At 59.7% G+C, this 17055-nt stretch overlaps 8 protein-coding genes across 8 annotated transcripts in view; 4 read left to right on the top strand and 4 right to left on the bottom strand.

The window, feature by feature from the left end:
• The window catches only part of ACA1_197900 (cyclin, Nterminal domain containing protein), a gene marked incomplete at both ends in the record, with an annotated part of 3242 nt that extends 1789 nt beyond the window's left edge, over positions 1–1453 (top strand). Inside the window, 6 exons of the mRNA XM_004341644.1 lie at positions 91–264; positions 370–462; positions 577–780; positions 908–1041; positions 1140–1239; positions 1355–1453. Of these exons, the coding sequence (XP_004341692.1) occupies positions 91–264; positions 370–462; positions 577–780; positions 908–1041; positions 1140–1239; positions 1355–1453 (804 nt within the window). The remainder of the gene's footprint in view (positions 1–90; positions 265–369; positions 463–576; positions 781–907; positions 1042–1139; positions 1240–1354) is intronic.
• A 438-nt stretch (positions 1454–1891) lies between these two features.
• Positions 1892–4268, bottom strand: ACA1_197890 (uncharacterized protein; the record flags this gene model as incomplete). Its single annotated transcript, XM_004341643.1, has 6 exons — positions 1892–2033; positions 2079–3327; positions 3414–3491; positions 3569–3914; positions 4031–4131; positions 4238–4268. 6 exons carry the CDS (start codon positions 4266–4268, stop codon positions 1892–1894), a joined length of 1947 nt encoding a protein of 648 aa, XP_004341691.1.
• A 1013-nt stretch (positions 4269–5281) lies between these two features.
• ACA1_197880 (uncharacterized protein) lies at positions 5282–6236 on the top strand (the record flags this gene model as incomplete). The annotated part of the gene is made up of 3 exons (XM_004341642.1): positions 5282–5440; positions 5525–5926; positions 5994–6236. 3 exons carry the CDS (start codon positions 5282–5284, stop codon positions 6234–6236), a joined length of 804 nt encoding a protein of 267 aa, XP_004341690.1.
• A 607-nt stretch (positions 6237–6843) lies between these two features.
• On the bottom strand, positions 6844–8801 carry ACA1_197870 (protein phosphatase 2C domain containing protein; the record flags this gene model as incomplete). Its single annotated transcript, XM_004341641.1, has 6 exons — positions 6844–6987; positions 7073–7133; positions 7204–7321; positions 7431–7808; positions 7881–8389; positions 8575–8801. The coding sequence occupies 6 exons, from the start codon at positions 8799–8801 to the stop codon at positions 6844–6846; spliced, it is 1437 nt and encodes a 478-aa protein (XP_004341689.1).
• Positions 8802–9169: 368 nt separating this feature from the next.
• Positions 9170–10633, bottom strand: ACA1_197860 (glucosamine6-phosphate deaminase; the record flags this gene model as incomplete). The annotated part of the gene is made up of 8 exons (XM_004341640.1): positions 9170–9220; positions 9309–9470; positions 9549–9650; positions 9718–9773; positions 9902–9983; positions 10072–10187; positions 10279–10354; positions 10484–10633. The coding sequence occupies 8 exons, from the start codon at positions 10631–10633 to the stop codon at positions 9170–9172; spliced, it is 795 nt and encodes a 264-aa protein (XP_004341688.1).
• A 492-nt stretch (positions 10634–11125) lies between these two features.
• On the top strand, positions 11126–12830 carry ACA1_197850 (HAD hydrolase, family IIA subfamily protein; the record flags this gene model as incomplete). The annotated part of the gene is made up of 8 exons (XM_004341639.1): positions 11126–11326; positions 11425–11532; positions 11616–11771; positions 11867–11936; positions 12065–12161; positions 12249–12348; positions 12432–12541; positions 12671–12830. Coding segments are annotated over 8 exons (1002 nt in total), but the record flags the coding sequence as incomplete, so codon positions are not given.
• A 69-nt stretch (positions 12831–12899) lies between these two features.
• Positions 12900–13715, bottom strand: ACA1_197840 (uncharacterized protein; the record flags this gene model as incomplete). The annotated part of the gene is made up of 1 exon (XM_004341638.1): positions 12900–13715. The coding sequence occupies one exon, from the start codon at positions 13713–13715 to the stop codon at positions 12900–12902; it is 816 nt and encodes a 271-aa protein (XP_004341686.1).
• A 337-nt stretch (positions 13716–14052) lies between these two features.
• The window catches only part of ACA1_197730 (uncharacterized protein), a gene marked incomplete at both ends in the record, with an annotated part of 3513 nt that continues 510 nt past the window's right edge, over positions 14053–17055 (top strand). Inside the window, 8 exon segments of the mRNA XM_004341637.1 lie at positions 14053–14197; positions 14329–14498; positions 14618–14920; positions 14994–15764; positions 15780–15923; positions 16012–16149; positions 16275–16385; positions 16475–17026. Of these exon segments, the coding sequence (XP_004341685.1) occupies positions 14053–14197; positions 14329–14498; positions 14618–14920; positions 14994–15764; positions 15780–15923; positions 16012–16149; positions 16275–16385; positions 16475–17026 (2334 nt within the window).

The following is a 17055-nucleotide window of genomic DNA, read 5'->3' as shown; positions in this document are numbered from 1 at the left end:
GGAGCATTTCCTCATTGTTAAATTGGCATCACCTGCCAACACCCTCCCTCAGATTCAGAAGAGATTTTGCTGGCAGATGTTTTGTTCAAGGCGCCCAAGCTGAGCCTGCGAGACGGAGGAGCGAACGCCACAGCAGCGCCCTCCCCGGCCAAGAAGTCGGCCCTCCCGCGCCATCTCCAGACCCTGCACTTCAGGCGAGAGAAGTCCAACTCCACCAGCTCCCTCTATGTAAATAGCACCATCAGCGCGCCCAACCTCGACCAAGTGCTTTGGTGGTACATACATCGCGCAGACAGCACTCGCTCTTATCTACCGACGCGGCTCAGCTCATCAGCCTCACGTTTCTGCTTCTCACCTCGATCTACGCAGTATGGCGACGGCGATCTGGTACCACTCCACCGCGGCCAGGACGCCACCCCCGTTTTGTTCGAAATCTTTGACGAGCGCGAGTACCCCATTGTGGTACACTCTCCTGCTTCATTCGATTGCTTGTCTCACCCCAACTCTTGGGGTGCTGTTCCGCTTAAGGCTCACTTTCGTTTGGTTGCGTTGTGTGTCGTGTTATGGCGAGCTCAGAAGGGTCCCGTGGATGTGAGCGCCCCAACGCAGAAGGACATCTATCGATTCGTCTTCAGCATATTCAAGGCAGAGAAGCTGCCCGCCGAGTGTGCCATCCTCTGTCTGGCCTACATCGAAAGGCTGATCGCCAATACCAAGATCACCCTCCACGGGACCAATTGGAGACGCGTCACGCTCGGCGCACTCATCTTGGCCTCCAAGGTGCGCACCGCACTTCTTCATCATCACCATCTGCTGCTTCTTCTTCTTCTTTTCCCCTCATCGGAAGCTTTCACCACGAACGAACATCATCTCACAAGTCCGTTTCGCGATTGCTCTTCTCTTCCAGGTGTGGGAAGACCAGGCCGTGTGGAATGTGGACTTCCTCTCGGTCTTTCCCAACGTGAACGTGAACGACCTGAACAAGCTCGAGAAGTATTTCCTGGGCCTGCTCACCTACAACGTCTCTCTGAAAGCATCCGAGTACCGCCCCGCCTCTAGACCTGCCTCGCACCTTCACACTGCACTCTTTTCCGGTGGCATGCCACTCACCAACCACCTCGTGGTGTGATGCATCGTAGGTACTGCAAGTACTATTTTGAGCTGCGCGAGCTGGCCGAGAAGGACTCGAAGAGCTTCCCTCTCCTGCCGCTCACCACGGCGGATGCCCAGCGCTTGGAGGTACATGAGCCCACCTACACCCGCTACACGCTTCTGGAGGGAACTGTGGGCTGTCACGGGTGATTGCTTGCCATGGCTGAACGTTGTTCGTGTCTGTGCTCGTGTTCGTTCGAAGCAACGTGCTATCGAGACAGAGAGAAGGGTCAAGAAGCTGCAGCGCACGTCGAGCGCCGATGCCTTGCCCCTCAAGTCTCCTCGCGCCGTGCTCAACTAGCGAGACTAACCAGGCCCGGACAGTCAACGTTTTGACCATCAGCCGACAACCACCTTCACCATCTACGACAGTAGTCTTCTTCCCTCTCCCGTCGACCTTCTTCTTCCTCTTCTTTCCCTCCATCTTTGCCGCGCGGCTGGTTCAGCTCTCCCCCCATTCCCCTCTGTTTTCAATGCCCCGCGCGGCGAGTGCACATACTGTACATCATAGGTAGACCCACCCTCCCCTTCGCTCGATCCCTTTTCTCCCATGTGGTGCGACGCTAAGTGATGTGAAGGAGGCTCTTCTTCTTTAAGCATCGTCGTAGTGGTGGTGGTGGTACAAGTAGTTGCGCTACGAGGGAACGTGTGTATGGGTGCTGTCTCCCTGCTCTCGCCTCGAGCCATGTTGTCTAGTGGCAGCCCGGCCTGAGGGCGCGGGAGGTCAGCGACTATCAGATCACTCCCTCGGTGTGCTGCAGGTGGTGCTCCACCACAGGTCCTCGGCGTCGTCGCCCGCCTCGGTCCACTCCAGCAGCCAGCTGGGGTTGCCGCCGCCGCCGCCGTTGTCGTCGACGTCATCGACGTCTCCGCCGCCGGCACTGGCGGCGTAGGGCGGCAGCGAGGGGTTTAGTTGTCAACTGAACCCCTCGCTGCCGCCCTCGTTGAGCTCGACCTCGAGCGGCGAGCCCTGCGACTCGTCCTCCTCATCGTCGAGCCGCCGCTCCTCCGAGTGGTGTCGCAGCGCGGCGTCGCCGGTATCGGCCGCCGACGGCTCGTCGCCCTCGTCGGTGATGAGGGCCATGACCAGGGTCGACGGCGATTCGACCTCGCCGGCCTCCATGTGCAGGCCGACGTCGGCGCCGTCTTCGTGGTGAAAGTCCTCGTGAATGATGAGGCCGCAGCCGTCATCGTCGTCTTCATCGTGGTGGTTGTGGTTGCCGAACTGCTGGTCATCGCTGTCGTCGTTGCTATCAAAGGCTCCGGTGCCGTTGTCGTCGTTGCTATCAAAGGCTCCGGTGCCGTTGTCGTCGTCAAAGGCGCCGGCGCCGCCGTCATCGTCATCTTCCACCAGGTTCTGGTCGACGTAGCCCTGGAGCGACTCGTCGTGCAGGTCGAGCTCCTCGAGCCGGTCGTCGTTGATGAGCCGGGTGAATTCATTACTGGGCTTCACGAACGTGCAGCCCTCATCGCTTCGTCTGCGGTGGCAGATGTAGTATCGTCGGCCGTTGCGGAAGGCCTGTTGCTGGTCTTCGTCGTCCTCGTCGTCGCTGTTGCCGCCGCCGCCGTCGACCTCGATGCCCTCCATCGACGCCATGCTGCTGCTGGTCGTGGTGGTCGTCGTCGTGGGCTCGCGGACGAGCACCGGCTTGGCCGGCGAGAGGCAGTGGCAGTGCACCAAACCAGTATCGTTGTCCAGCTGCTGCCGTTGGCCGTGAAGGTGAAGCGGCGACTCGCCCAGGCGAGCTACGACAGAGGGTGAGGCAGGGGCCACGGGGACCGCGGGAGGGCACGTCGGCTGCGGCAGCGGAGACGAAGGCGATTGCAGCATCTGCAGGGAGGGCACGGCCGCCATGGCCTGGCTGAGCAGCGGCGCGGGGAACGGGTTGAGGTGGAGGCCGCCGCCAGTGGGCGAGCAGCTCCGCATGGTGTTGACTGTGGGCGAGGGCGGGACGAGCCCGGCCGACGGCGGCAAGGGGGAGCGGGCGGCAGCAGTCGCGGGGCGAATGTTGGCGAGCATCGGGAGGTGCGGAAGGTGTCCACCGGAACCGCCGGCCGCCGGCAACGTGGGTGGGACCACCCCAGCGAAGGAGGCCACCTGCAGGCGGGCCTGCTGCACCTGCTGCAGGATGTGCACGGGGATCTGCCACAGCATCGGGATCTGCTGGGTACGCACTGCAAAAAGAAAAGAGAAAGAGAAAAAGAAAAGAAAAAGAGTGAGCCAGGAGCTGGAATCGACAAGAAAGTGTTGGGGAGCATACGTTTCTCCTTGACACTCAACAGATTGTGCATGTGACGCGACAGTCCCTTCTTGCCTTCGCCCTTGACGTGTCGCTTGACTGAGCACAGGTACGCGCACACGAGGCCAGTGAGCCCAAGGCACACAAGACCTTCTTATTGTGGGAAGCGAGCGCACCTCGGGTGATCTGTCCGCGGCCGTGAAGCTTGAACGTCTTGTTGCACACCAGGCAGTACACGGAACTGACGGACTTGACCTGAAAGAAGGCCGGATCGTGCCCGACTTCCTGGCAGTACCGGTTGATGCGATCGCTCACGGTGGCGGCCGTCACGGGGGCCAATTCGTCGCCCGAGTCTGAAGACTTCCTGGCCTTCTTGTGGCACGACTCCTCCTTGCGCTCCTGGGCCGGCTCGGCCTCGGTGGTCGATCGCTTGCTGCCCGCGAGACCGCGGGCCGTGGCGGTCTGCGGCGATGCCACGTCGTCCAAACACTCCGTCGGCGAGAGAACGCTTGCTTGCGTCGGCTGCAGAGCAAAGACAAAGAAGAAGCTTCGAGTGAGCAGACATAGAATATATATCTAGCGCGTATGTTGTAGTGATAGTGGTGCACCATGTGCGCTTGGTGTAGGATGAAGCGTACCTTGGCCTGAGAGAGGCACACCCAAACGACGATCGGTAGCTTCAGGTAGTCGAGCGCAATCTTTTCGCTCAAGCTCTCCACGAGCGGACGCGATACGAAACCTGCAGCAACGTAGCGCGCGCGCGATCGTTTGAGCACAGACTACTCCAAGTTCGCGATGGTGCCTTGGCCTTGGCACTCGAGCTACACTCGAGGAACGTGACGCACCATTGGCCTTGAGAATGGTGATGGCCTGCATCACCTGCGGGCAGTCCACTGGCAGCCCAACCTTCGAGGCCGCTTCCTCCACATACGTGGCCACGTTGAATCTGCGAGGAGGACAAGATAAGATGCTGATGCTGTCAGTTCTACCGCGGCCTTACACTGCTCTCAGAGATGAAAAAGATGTAGGGTGCAAGGTTGCCGGCGTACTCTGCAGATGCGAAAGGTGTCGGGGAGGCGACCGGGGGTCGAGCGCTCGACCCGAGTAGAAGCGCCTTGGGCGGCTGGTACTGGGTGGCGTTCATCATCAGCAACGGCGAAGGCGACTGCACTGCGGCCCTACACGAAGATGGTTGCCGTGGTAGTACTCCTCCGGCGGTATCGGTGACGTGTAGTAGCATGTTGCTCGAAGGTCTCATGCCCTTCCCTCAGACTCCTCTCTTGTTCCTCCTCCCGCCTCAAAACACCTACTCGTAATCCGCTGACCAAAGAATCTGCAGTCGGGGAAGTGGGGTCGCTGATTAAAAATCTATCAACTCTCCAGCAGAATTTGTAGATGATTGGTGAAATGTGAATCAACGAGGTGTGGTGTATACCTCAATCATAGGATTGTAGATTCGATCGAATCAATCTAGGGATTGATCTGGTGATCGAGTAACAAATCGAACCCTACGCGCCCTTTTCACTGCCTGAAAACGCGGAGAAAACACGAAAAGGAATCGGCACGCCTTCTTCAATGCCGGAATGCCGAATACGCCGTATCAATCTACCAATCACAGCTCGACTGCGTCCGCAACAAACCCGTGGACACGGGCACCAGGCAAACACTGGGCCTTTCTTCAGGCTCTCAGGACATCCGGCCCGCTCTGCCCCTTGGAGAGAAAGCGTGGGAGCTGATTTCCTGAAGAGGTGGCTTGACGTCACCACCCTGCGTGTATGGGTAGTGGACGTCCCCTGGTGCGTGTGGTGGTGAGTTGAAGTGGTTCTGGTAAATTTCTCTGCTCTTCGTTTGTTAGCAGAACTGGAGCGCATGTGGTGTCTTTTGCAATCATGGAAGACGGTGCGGCGGTGGCAGCGGATGGGAAGGAAGAGGAGCGTATGACTGCGGGGTGGGTGGTGGCCAACTTCGGCTTAGAAGATGCTGCGGTGCTGGCTGTGTATCTCTACGGAAGTCGCGTCTATGGCACTCACGGCCCGGCCAGCGATTGGGTATTGCCCCGCCCCCGAGACCCATTATCTTACATTTTCAATTTTATTAATTGTTTTTATTTATTCAAAAATTGCTTTGCACAGGACTACGTGATAGTGGTGGAGGGTGGGGGAGAGGGCCAAGGCGGAGAAGAGGGACGCGGCGGTGGTGAAGTGGAGGCCACCATTCAAGGGGCAGCGAGTGATGCCGACGCTACGGTCATGAGCATGACCAGGTTCGCGCAGATGCTGGACCAACACTCTGCGCCCATCCTCGAGTGCGTCTTCCTGCCGCCCCACATGAAGCTGCGCGAACGCGGGCCTGCGGCGCTGGCCGCCGCAGCGTTCGTGGTGTCGCCGCAGCGCGTGCGCGAGGCGGCGTCGTTCCGGGCCGGGCACAGCTGGTCGAAGGCGCGTAAGAAGCTTGAGGTGGCCGCCGATCGCAACGTGCGGGTGGCCAAGAAGTCACTCTTCCACTCCTTTCGCATCCTCGACTTTGCGCTGCAGGTAAACACGAGCGGGTTGTGTGCGGTGCGGTGTGTGCGGTGACATTCAAGATTGGTGGTTGGCATAGATGGCGACGGAGGGCAAGATCAGTCGGTTCGACGCGATGAACGAACTGTGGCGCGAGCTGGAGGCTTTCCCTGACGACACGCCGTGGGAGACCTACAAGCAGCGCTATCAGAAGCGGTGGAACGCGCTCAAGTCCCAGCTGCGCGCGGCCTGTCCCAAAGAGGAGTGGCGAGAGGCAAAGAAGGACCTCCACGCCGAGCACGACAACGTCCGCCGCCAGAAGGAGGAGCTGCAACAGCAATAGCCACAGCGACAACGTCGCTGCTGTCATTATTTATTATTTCTCGTGGCCCTTTTTATTATTATTCTCCTGCTTCGCACAACAGCCAAGCAACTGTTGGCGGTTCAAGGAGGCTGCCGAGCGCGAGATGAACAAGATGAAGTACACGTATGTGGATGGGCGCCCTGCAGGTGGAGCCACAGTCGGAGGAGGCCCAGTTTGAGTACCGCCCCGCCGTGGGCGATTGCCAACCGCAGATGTGGGGCGAGCCTGTGCGGGCCACGTTGACCAAAGACCTCGCCGACCAGTTCGTGCACGGGTTCGAGCAGCGGCAAGCCTGCGCGGCCAGCCACACCACCACGCGGGCGAAGGGCACCGCCACCTTCCGCCTCGAGAACTCGTTGGGTCAGACCACCGCTCACTTCATGCTGCCCTATGGCGACGCCCAGCGGCCACAGTGGGAGGCCTTACGTCAACTCGCTCACGGCGAACGTACAAAATGGAAGAGAGAAATGAGCACTTGTCTATGCTCTATTTATTTTAGCAATTATTTAATTTATATAGAATTTAATAAATAAAGAAGAAATAAAGGAACCAAAATGGTGGTACATTTATTTGTGTGGTGAATATTTCAGTTATGGTGGGGGAGGGTGACGATGAGGACGCTCACGTTGTCGGTGCTGCCGATGTCGACGGCATGGTGGGCCAGGCGCTCGGCGATCGTGTCCAGGTCGTCGTTGGTCGATGCCAGGCGGTCGTACACCCACTCCACCACCTTTCAATCGAAGAAAAAGAAAGAATGTAAGCCATTCGTCGCACGACACGATGACACGACGACACGACACGACGTGCGACAATACCTCTTGGTCGGTCATCACATCAAAGAGTCCGTCACAAGCCAGCACAACGAATAGCTCGTCCCTGTTGACGCAAAATTCGGCGATGTGAGTGTTGCTTGCTTGCAGGAGAAATGTGAGCGGCGTGGACGTACGTGGCAACGCCGACTTTTCGGATCTCCGGTTCGTTGGAGATGGCTTGGTCCCGCATGTCGAGGTTGATGTTGTTCTTCAGCTCAAAGTCCCCCATTGCCCGGCTCATCGCATGTGTGCCTGTCGTGTTGTGTCGTGCGTGTGTCGTGTCGTTGGTCGTGTCGTGTCGTCGTGTGTCAGTCACGCAACACACAATCGACACATCGAAGAACAATGACCGTAACGGTACCGTTGATGCGTCCTTCGGTGACGCGGCAGCCGGCGCGCTCGATGCGCTGGATCTCGCCCTCGACCCAGGGCTTGTGGTCCGACGACAGGGGCTCGGCCACCACCTTCGGCCCGCCCTGGTCGTGGCGCGCCAGCACGCACCGCGAGTCGCCCAGGTTGGCCACCCACAGCTCCCGCTCCTCCTTGTGAAACGCGGCGCACACCACCGTCGTGCCCGAGGTCCACATCATGGACTCGCTCTCGTCCATCAGATTCTCGTCGACCGTGGAGAAGGCCGACGTGACGGCCGCGGCCCAGTCGGCCGTGCTCTGGGCTCGGGCCAGCGCGCGGTCGATCTCATCGTGCAGGCACTCGGCCACGTACGTCGACGACTCATCACCTGCGTGCGCCCCACGAATCACATCAAAACGTTAGCGTGTGCGTGTGCGGTGGTGCGTGTGCGTGTGCGCACCTGCGTGGCCGTCGTAGACGCCGAAGAAGGCAACGTGAGGGTTCTGAGGCAGTTCGAGGTAGGCCGCATGTGCGTCCTCCATTGTTGGCCTCTTTCCCTGCACTGCGCCCAGGCCGTAAGCGAGAATCCTTCGCTCGGGCTTGAGCCCGTGTGACTTGGGGGCCTGCGCGCCGCCGTTCGCTTTCGCTTCGTTCTTTTTCGCTCCGGTAGCCGCCGGTCCTCGCGGCGAGGGCGAGGGCGATGGCGAGGTCTGTTTCGCCGGCGCGGCCGTCGATGAGGCGCCGCCGTTGGCGCGGGGGCTCGCCACGATGCCCAGATCCTCGCGTCGCTTCTCCTCGCGCTCCTCGCGCTCCTTGATCTCGCGTTCGACCTCGTCCCACCCGCCATTCTCCAGCATCTCGAGCATCTTGCCCACGCGCCCGCCCGCCTTCACCGTGCCCACCAGCCGCTTCGACATGTCCTTCGCAGCCGCATTGCCCAGCGGCGGCGGCTTCTTCACCGCCGGTCGGCTGTACTTTCGTCACACGTAATATAGATATAAATAATAATAATAAAAAGAAGAACGCGGAAGTGAAGTCGCAGTGAGTGAGAAGAACGAAAGCGGCTAGCGGGGGGGAGGCAAAGAACGAAAGCGACGACGCGGGGGGTGAACGCAAAGGGACATAAGGAAGAAGATGGGGGGGGAGAGATGGACCTGGTGTGAGGGGCGGCGGCTTTGATTTGGGAGGGGGCGGGGGTGTGGCGCGTGTCGACGGTCGATGACGAAGTCGATGGGGAGTGGGACGCCGGCGACGAACCGCCGCTCGCTGGGGAATCGTCCCCGCCGTTCTCCTTCCGCTTCTTCTCCTGCGAATCCGTGAGGTTGGCGTGAAGCGTGTTCGTCTGCTTCACGAACCCCTTGTAGTTGAACTTGTTTGCCATCTTTGAGTTTGTTTCAAGCCTTTCTATATACGAATCTCTTCTACTACTTGTACAACTTCTCCCGCTTCTCCCTTTCCTCTTCTAGCACGAGATGGTTTGGCCGTCTGACACCAAAGGAGTTGAGTGCAGCGTTGAGTTTGGCCCTCTGTATGGTGCTGGGGTGGTGCCCCAGACGACCCGTGGTGCTGGAATGGGTTGCTCCAACCCAAGGCCGTAGGTCGCCCCTGCGCCACCTTGGCATTCCAATGGCGCACAAATCGTGCTCACCTCTGGAATTTGCATTCCTCATCATAATTCGAATTTAAAGCAATTTCAAAAAACAAAACAAGAATCAAGGGCCTTCTTCTCTTGTAGAGCTCAGCTGGGCCTCAGAGGCTCTCGGTCTGCTCCACGCCCTTCCAGTACTTGACAGTCTTGACCTGTTTGTTGAGGGTTGGGTTGCAATTGGATGGCGAGTGCGCAGATCTGTTAAAATCTGTGCGAGTGCGTTGCTGATGAAGGTCATACCTTGAGTTCGTTGGTGGCGTCTTCGTCGGCGACGATGATGCCATTGGGGTGCATCTGGACGGCGGAGGCCGTCCACTGGTGGCTCATGGCGCCCTCAACGACCTGCTGAAGAGCAATGGCCTTGGAAACACCGGTGATGATGATAACCACCTCCTTGGCATCCTGCAATACGCCACCCACGGTGTCAACACAACTCGGAGCACCACACACACGCACACACACACAGCATTGGATCAGTACCATGACGGTGCCCACGCCAACGGTCACAGCGCGCTTGGGCACTTGCGTGACGTCACCGCCGAAGAAGCGCGAGTTGGACACGATAGTCTCATAGGCCAGCGTCTGGAGGAATGTTGATGGTGAGCGAGGCGGTGGAGTACAGGCAGGCGAGTTCAATGCACGGAGGTACCACAGAGCGGGTGCGCGAGGCGAGGGACGATCCGGGCTCGTTGAACGCGATGTGGCCTAAAGTAGTAGTTGGTTAGAATCAGCTGTGCGCGCTGTATGTTTCATGTCGTGTGTCGTGTGTGTGTGTGTGTGTGTGTGTGTGTGTGTGTGTGTGTGTGTGTGTAGTGCAGAGAATGGGCGGTAACCATCAGTGCCGATGCCGGCGAGGAAGAGGTGGATTCCACCATAGCTGGCGATCTTCTCTTCGTAGGCCTTGCATTCCGCCTCCTGCACTCATGCACCACCGCACGACACGAGTGAGTCATCACAGCCAGAAAACGCCCAGGAGGCTCTTCGAAAACACAACAAGCCGTACGAGATCAGGGGCGTTGCCGTTGAGGATGTTGATGTTCTGCTTGGGGACGTCGATGTGGTCGAACAGGTGACGGTGCATGAACGCCCAGTAGGACTCGGGGTGGTCGCGCGACAGACCTGGCGCGGCACCACCGCGACGACGATGTAAAGAAAAGAAAAGAAAAGATGAAAAGGCAGACACCGCAATCACACGCAACACACAACGTACCGACGTACTCGTCCATGTTGAAGGTCACCACGTGCTTGAACGACAGCTCGCCCTTCTTCACATACTCAACCAGGATCTGTTGTGCGTGTGCGGTGCGTGTGCGTGTGTTAGTGTGTCGACGGCTAAAAGAAAGAATGAAGAAGAGAGCGAAAGAACGAAAGAGGAAGCGCCGGCGGAGGGGCGGAGGTGGGGGTGAGAGGCAGACCTTGTAGGTGGCGATGGGAGAGCTGCCGGTGGGGAGGCCCAGGACGAACGGCCGCTCGGCGGTGGGCGCGAACTCGGTAATACGTCGCTTGACAAGGGCCGCCACCCACTGAGCGGCTCCCGCTCCGTCCTCCGTGATCACCAGACGCATTGTAACCTGAACTCACACTTTGATGCCACCAAAGCCACGTCTTGAGTTGGTGGTTGCTCCATCATCTACTACATAAAAATCTCAATCTCAAGAGATTGTGGTATTTCTGTAAAATGTATTGTGTAGAATAGGGAGCCGAAGGGCAAGAAGAAGCCGCTGCGACAAAAGACAGATGAAGATGGAGGAACGGGAGGCACCGGGGAGGGGCACCTTGCAGAACGCTATCCGGCCAGAAGTGGGTGGAAACGAAAAGAAAACAGATTTTCTCGGTGGCTCTCGTTGTGTTCTCCGCCTTCCACATCGCAGGCATGCTGAAGAGACGTGCGCTGAGTCGTGTTGGATCAACCCTTGCCACGTCGCCTGCAGCGCCGCTCGCCCAACCCACCAGGTCCGCCTCTCCCAACCTATATTAAAATCTCTAAATAATCTGCATGACGATAATATAAGAGATAAATAAATAAATAAATTACTAATAATATGCCTCGGTGCAGGACGCTGCATGTGCTGTCGTATCGGCGGCTGAAGCGCCTGACGGGACAGCGCGGTGCGTCGCCGCAGCGCTTGGTGTCGCCGTCGTCGTTCGCTGCGCCCTCGTCGTCGTTCTCCTCCACCGTGGCCGTCCTCGCGCCCACCGGCAGTGGCACTGCCAGCGCCGCCGGGCGGCCGCACCACCACCCGACAGCCGGCGAGCTGGTGCCACGCCTCCGCTCACTCATCATCATCATCGTCTCGCCATCGAGTGTCTCATATGCGTGTGTCGTGTGTCGTGTTACGCGTGGTGAGCCACACAGGTGGCGAGAAAGCAGGGCGCGACTGAGCTCACGGTCGAGACGACCGAAGCCGCCATCGCCGCGCAGGCGGAGCACATCCGCAACAAGAAGGGGTTCATCATAGACATGGTTCGTCAGCCACACTTGACACTAGCCTCGCCCATCATCATCATCATCATCGGCATGTTTTGTCGACGTGGTGTTCACGGTAGGACGGCGTGGTGTACCACGAGAACAAGCTGATCCCCGGCGCCAAGGAGATGGTCGCGTGGCTGCAGAAGGAGGGCAAGGAGTTCCTCTTTCTCACCAACAGCAGCGACAAGACGCCCAAGGACCTCAAGTACAAGCTGTCCAGCTTCGGCATCCACGTACGGCGTCGGCTTCACCTCCCCTCTCCGCTCGCTCTGATTGTTAAGTGGCACACGCACGACACACGACATGCGCACGACACGGCACACACTAGGTGGAGGAGAAGAACTTTTACACGAGCGCGCTCTCGACGGCCAATTTCATCAGCAAGCAGAAGCCGCACGGTACGGCGTACGTCATCGGCGACGCTGGCATTCTGAATGCGCTCTATAACGAAGGCACGGCGCACTCTCTCATCTATCAACGCGTCGTGGTCTAATACGAGTTGGCGTGTGCGTTCGGGGGAGTGCAGGCTACACGATAACCGACATCAGGCCGGACTACGTCGTTGTGGGAGAGACCAAGAACTACAACATCGACCGCATGGAGAAGGCCATCAACCTCGTCCGGTACCGCCGCCGCACCACTCCTCCCACATAGTCATCACCATCACCACCTGGTGACCAACTATTCCAACACTTCCTCGACATCGACAGGAACGGAGCCAAGCTGATCGGTACCAACTGCGATCTCCTCGACAAGTCCGTCACTGGGTTCCTCCCGGCCTGTGGCACCCTCGTGGCGCCCATCGTCCTGGTTGGATTCCTCTGCCTTCCGCCTTTGTCGCCAGCGTTTCGCTCACACACGCGGTACACTTTTGTGGGCTGAATTGTCTGCAGGCGACGGGCGTGGACGCCTATTTTGTGGGCAAACCCAACCCGCTGATCATGCGGCTGGCCTTGAGCCGTCTCGGAACCCACCGGCACGAAACCGTCATCATCGGAGACAGGTACATACACTACCACCAACGACACGTCACGACACGCATCACACATGCGACACACGCACGCTGCACACGCCGCACACGACACCCTGCTGACTGTTTTTTTTTTCGCTGACTTGATGGCGCGCTGGGCAGGATGGACACGGACATCATCGCCGGGGTGGAGTCGGAGATCGATACCGTGCTGGTGCTCTCCGGCGTGACCAGCCCGGCCGAGCTCCACCACTTTGCCTACAACCCGGCCTTCATTCTCGACTCCCTCGCCGACATCACCCGCACCCTTCCCGCCCACTGACACCCACCCTACCCACCCAAGACTGACTTAGTTCGAAAAAGAGCCTATTGGCCCCTGAGCTGTGGGCCTTCAGCAGTCTTCGTCGCCGGCGTGGCCTGCGCAGCCGCGTTTTCTCTGCCGGGCTTCGGCGCGCCGGCGGCCCTTGAAGGGCCGATTGTCGTCTGACGCTGCATCGCCACGGCCGCCTCTTTTGATGTCCCGGTGGCGGGCCACCACCTCGAGCTCGACCGGCCGGCCCGCGTGCCCTCCGACATCGGCGATCGTGATGGTCCGCAGGCACTCCTCGCGCAGCAGCCGCTCGACCACAGCCACCGACCTGTGCTTGCCCTTCTCGCACCCCAGACCGATCGCGATCACCACCACGTCCTCCTCTTCATCCTCCTCGCCCTCTGCATTATCTTCCTCTTCCTCTTCCGATTCGTCATCGCTGTCCTCATCATCGCTGTCCTCGTCATCGCTGTCTTCCTCTTCGTCGCTGTCGTCTTCGTTCTTTTCGTCGCTGTCGTCTTCGCCTTCTCCATCTTCAGCTTCTTGAGTACCCAATTTGCCGGGCGCCTTCACGAGAAGGGCGCGCAGGCGCTCGGTGAGTAGGGCGACCACGTCGGCTCGCACCTTGGCGTAGTGGAGCTCGGCCTTGGGGGCCGCCCACACGGCCGCCTGCAGCTCGCTGTCGAGCCCCGTCAGGCCCCGACGCCGCATCGACACCGGCGGGTTGGCGAACTTGCGCAGGTTGAGCGCCGCAGCCCACAGGGTGCCCCGTGAGGCTGTTTTCTTGGACTCCCCGCGGTTCTTCTTCTGCGGTTGGCCCTCTCTGCGTTCCGGGCCATAGCCCCACCCGAACGACACCAGCTCCAGCCGCACCCGCAGTGGCTCCTCCTTCTCCATCTATCTCGTTAATAACTAAAAATATAAAATAAACGAAAATATAATGATAAAATAAATGGTATTTTTTGCAGGTATTTTCCACCGAAGAGGCAGAAAAAATAATACAGAATTGAATAGTAAAGTTTTGAGAGTAAAGATAGTAAAGATTGTAGAGTGGGAGTTGATGGAGGCAGGTGGGGGTGCTAGGGGTGCCGCGGCAGATGGTGCCGTGTCGTTGGACGCCTTCTTTTCTACGTTAGAAAAAGAACTGCGCCTCCACTTGCGCGCGTTCGTGGCGCAGTGGGCGGCAGCGGGCGGAGGCGCGGTGGATGAGATCGCCTCGCACGACGTAAGGCTCATGGTGCAAAACCTGGGTAGGCGGTGGGACGACCACGGCGCTGGGCAGGCGGGCAAGACCCGCGATCTGCGGCTGGAGGGGTCGCCCATCATAGCGGCTAACTTTTACACGATTCACACCGTGCTCAACCGCTACCACCACAAGAGTGCGCCCCCATCCTGTATATCTTTTAGTTATTTATCATTTCAAACGAGATTGGTTCTTGATGAATGGAATTTGTGTTTTTTTCTTTAATTGTGATGGTAGTAATTTCTTTTTATTTGTTGTAATGGGCAGGTACGACCCATTGGGAGGTGATCGAGCAGGGGGTCGATTGTGCGGTGCGCCTGCTGCGTGCGCTGCACACCTACGCCGGCGTGGACACGCGCCAGAGCGTGAGCGGGCTGCTCGACCGCTGGCAAGCCGTGGAGAAGATAGGCCACTCTGCCTACGACCACAGCGTCAAGGTATCACTCTTCTTCCATCGGGCCACTCTCTCCCATCTTGACTCCCTGAGCCTTACACACGACACACGACACACACGACACACGACACACGACACACACCACACACGACACACATGCAGATCGCTGTGGAAGATGTAACGGATGATAGGAGCCGCGCGAGCGGTTCGTGTGGGCCAAGGCTGCTGCTGCGGAACCTGCCGGCGGAAGCGAGCGTGCGCGCCGTGATATGGGCGCTCCAGGCTCAGGACGTGGATGTGGCCGAATCCCAGGTCCACCTCGCCGGCACGGCGGGAGGCCCCGAGGCCGAGGAAGGCGACGACGGGGCTGGCGTCGCACCATCGGAGGCGTTCGTCGAGCTCAACTCGGCCGACGAGCAGCGGGCTCTGCTCGAGCTCGGCACCATTACCATCAAGCGTACACCGGTATTTATTAATTTTTATCTTCATCTTATTATAATTTATTCTTATTCTTATTTGTTTATTTTTTACTTGACAGGTGGAGCTGGTGAAGCCGGAGGAGACGCGGGAGGTGGTGCTCTACTTACACAAGCGGCTGTCGGCGGAGATCATAGCCGGCGCGTGGGAGAACGAGTTCGGCCAGGTCCTGGCCGAGGGCGCTGTCGAGTACGCCGACGCGGCGGGCCACGTGACCGTGGTGCGCCTCACGCCTGAGCAGTTCGCCGAAGTCGAGGGCAAGACGATCACGCTCCTCCGCGCCGACGTGCAGCTGCTGCCCTGGCGCCCCGCCCACGCCGTCAAGCTCCAGCTGCCCGCAGCCGACATGTCCGCCTACAGCGTGCGGTCGATCGTGGCGCGCAATCTCGACGGAGCGGCGGCGGCGATCGAGGCCCTGGTCCTGTTGGACGCGCGGTCGTGTGCGTTCGTGCACCTGGCCAGCCCGGCCGCCAAAGCGCAGCTGCTCCAGAAGAAGCACCTGGACGCGTCCGACACTGTGCCGTCGACTATCCCGCCGGCCTCGCCGACCACCACCAGTCCCTCGTCGGCCACCACTACCACCGCCACCAAGCACCAGGATCATGCGGTGCCGATGCAAGCAACGACCGCGGCAGTGCCGGCCACCAGCCCAGCGGCGGTGGCGGCAGCGGCGGCGGGAGTAGAATTGGAGTTAAAAACAGAAGGCGGCGCCAACTCCGAATCGACGCCGGACCGCACGCCGGTGGGGGAGGCGAGTGGAACGCCGCCTACTGGGGAGTGGCGGGTGCTTGCGCTGTCACCGCTGCCGGGCGCGGCGGAGGCAGGCACGCAGGTGCCCGTCGAGCAGGTAGCCGAGCTGATGCGCGCCCAGCTCGGCATTGAGCCCAAGTTCATCAGCGTCCTCCGCTACAAGGCCTACGTCCGCTACCACCCCTCCCCATCCGATCCGGTCATCGCTGTCGGTCAGACCGTGACCCACAACGGAGCTTTGGTACCCTCGTGTCGTGTCGTTGGCCGTGTCGTGTCGTGTGCCATCGTTGTGTTGGCTGACGATGAAATGAACAACGGCGGATGGTCAGGTGAATGTGGAAACGATTGCAGGCGACCTGCCCTGCTGGCGGATCGGCATACGGACCGGGGCGCTGCCGGGCAAACCCCACAACGCCCACGTCGCCGTGCCCGCTTTTCTCCAATTCCTCGCGAACTCCGCTCCGCTCGTACAGCCACCCCGACTCCCGAGTGCTACGTGGCCGCATGTTCTGTGTTTCGTTTCGTTTCGTGTTTTGTTTTTGTTTTTGTTTTGTTAAATGAGTGGGCCGGTGGCTGCTGGGAAGCGTAGCAGGTGGGTCGGTCCTGCATCACGCCAATCGACGAGGCCACCGTGGAGATTGGCACCGAGGCTCTCTTCAAGCAGCTCCTGGCCCTGCAGAGCCAGACTATGAATGGTGTCGCGGTACGACACACAACACGCAACATCGCACACGACAAACACACATTGAAAACGCGGTACGGACTCGCTGACCAGCTGCCAATAATCGGCAGTTGACCTTCTTCGACGCTCGGCTCGATCGGACCGAGCAACTGGACGACGTGGCGCTGGTCTACTACCTCACCATGAAGAAGAAGGGCAAGCCGGTGCTGTCCGGCATCGAGAAAGTGTACTCGGTCACCACCACTGCCTTCTGGGTCTACGCCTCGCCTACCGCCACGTCATCCACCACCGCCGCCGCATCCAATCCCGGCGCGGCCCGCGCGAAAGTGGCGTTCGTGCGCATCGTCGGCCAATCGCCCGAGTCGGTCGACGCGGCGTGGAAGCGGCTCTGCGCGCACCTGGCCACGGTGGTGCGCCGCCGGACGCAGTTCACGTTCCTCCGGGAGGAGGTTCTGTTCCGCGCCTGCTTCAAGCGCAAGCTCAAGCCGCTCTTCTGGCGCTACGCCTCGACGGCCATGCACGTGGACGACCCCGAAGACGGCGGCGTCGCGCAGTCGGTGGTGGTGATCCACATCGTCGGCCCCAGCGCGCAGGAGGTGGCCCGGCTGGCGCAGGAGCCCAACCACATCCGCACGCGGCTCGTGGGCGAGCGCTCGCAGCCGGTCCTCGCGTCCCCGCAGCAACTCGATCT

Source organism: Acanthamoeba castellanii, assembly GCF_000313135.1.
Source record: "Acanthamoeba castellanii str. Neff unplaced genomic scaffold scf7180000084753, whole genome shotgun sequence".
NCBI classification, from domain to species: domain Eukaryota; phylum Discosea; order Longamoebia; family Acanthamoebidae; genus Acanthamoeba; species Acanthamoeba castellanii.
This window is presented reverse-complemented; position numbering and strand designations above follow the sequence as displayed.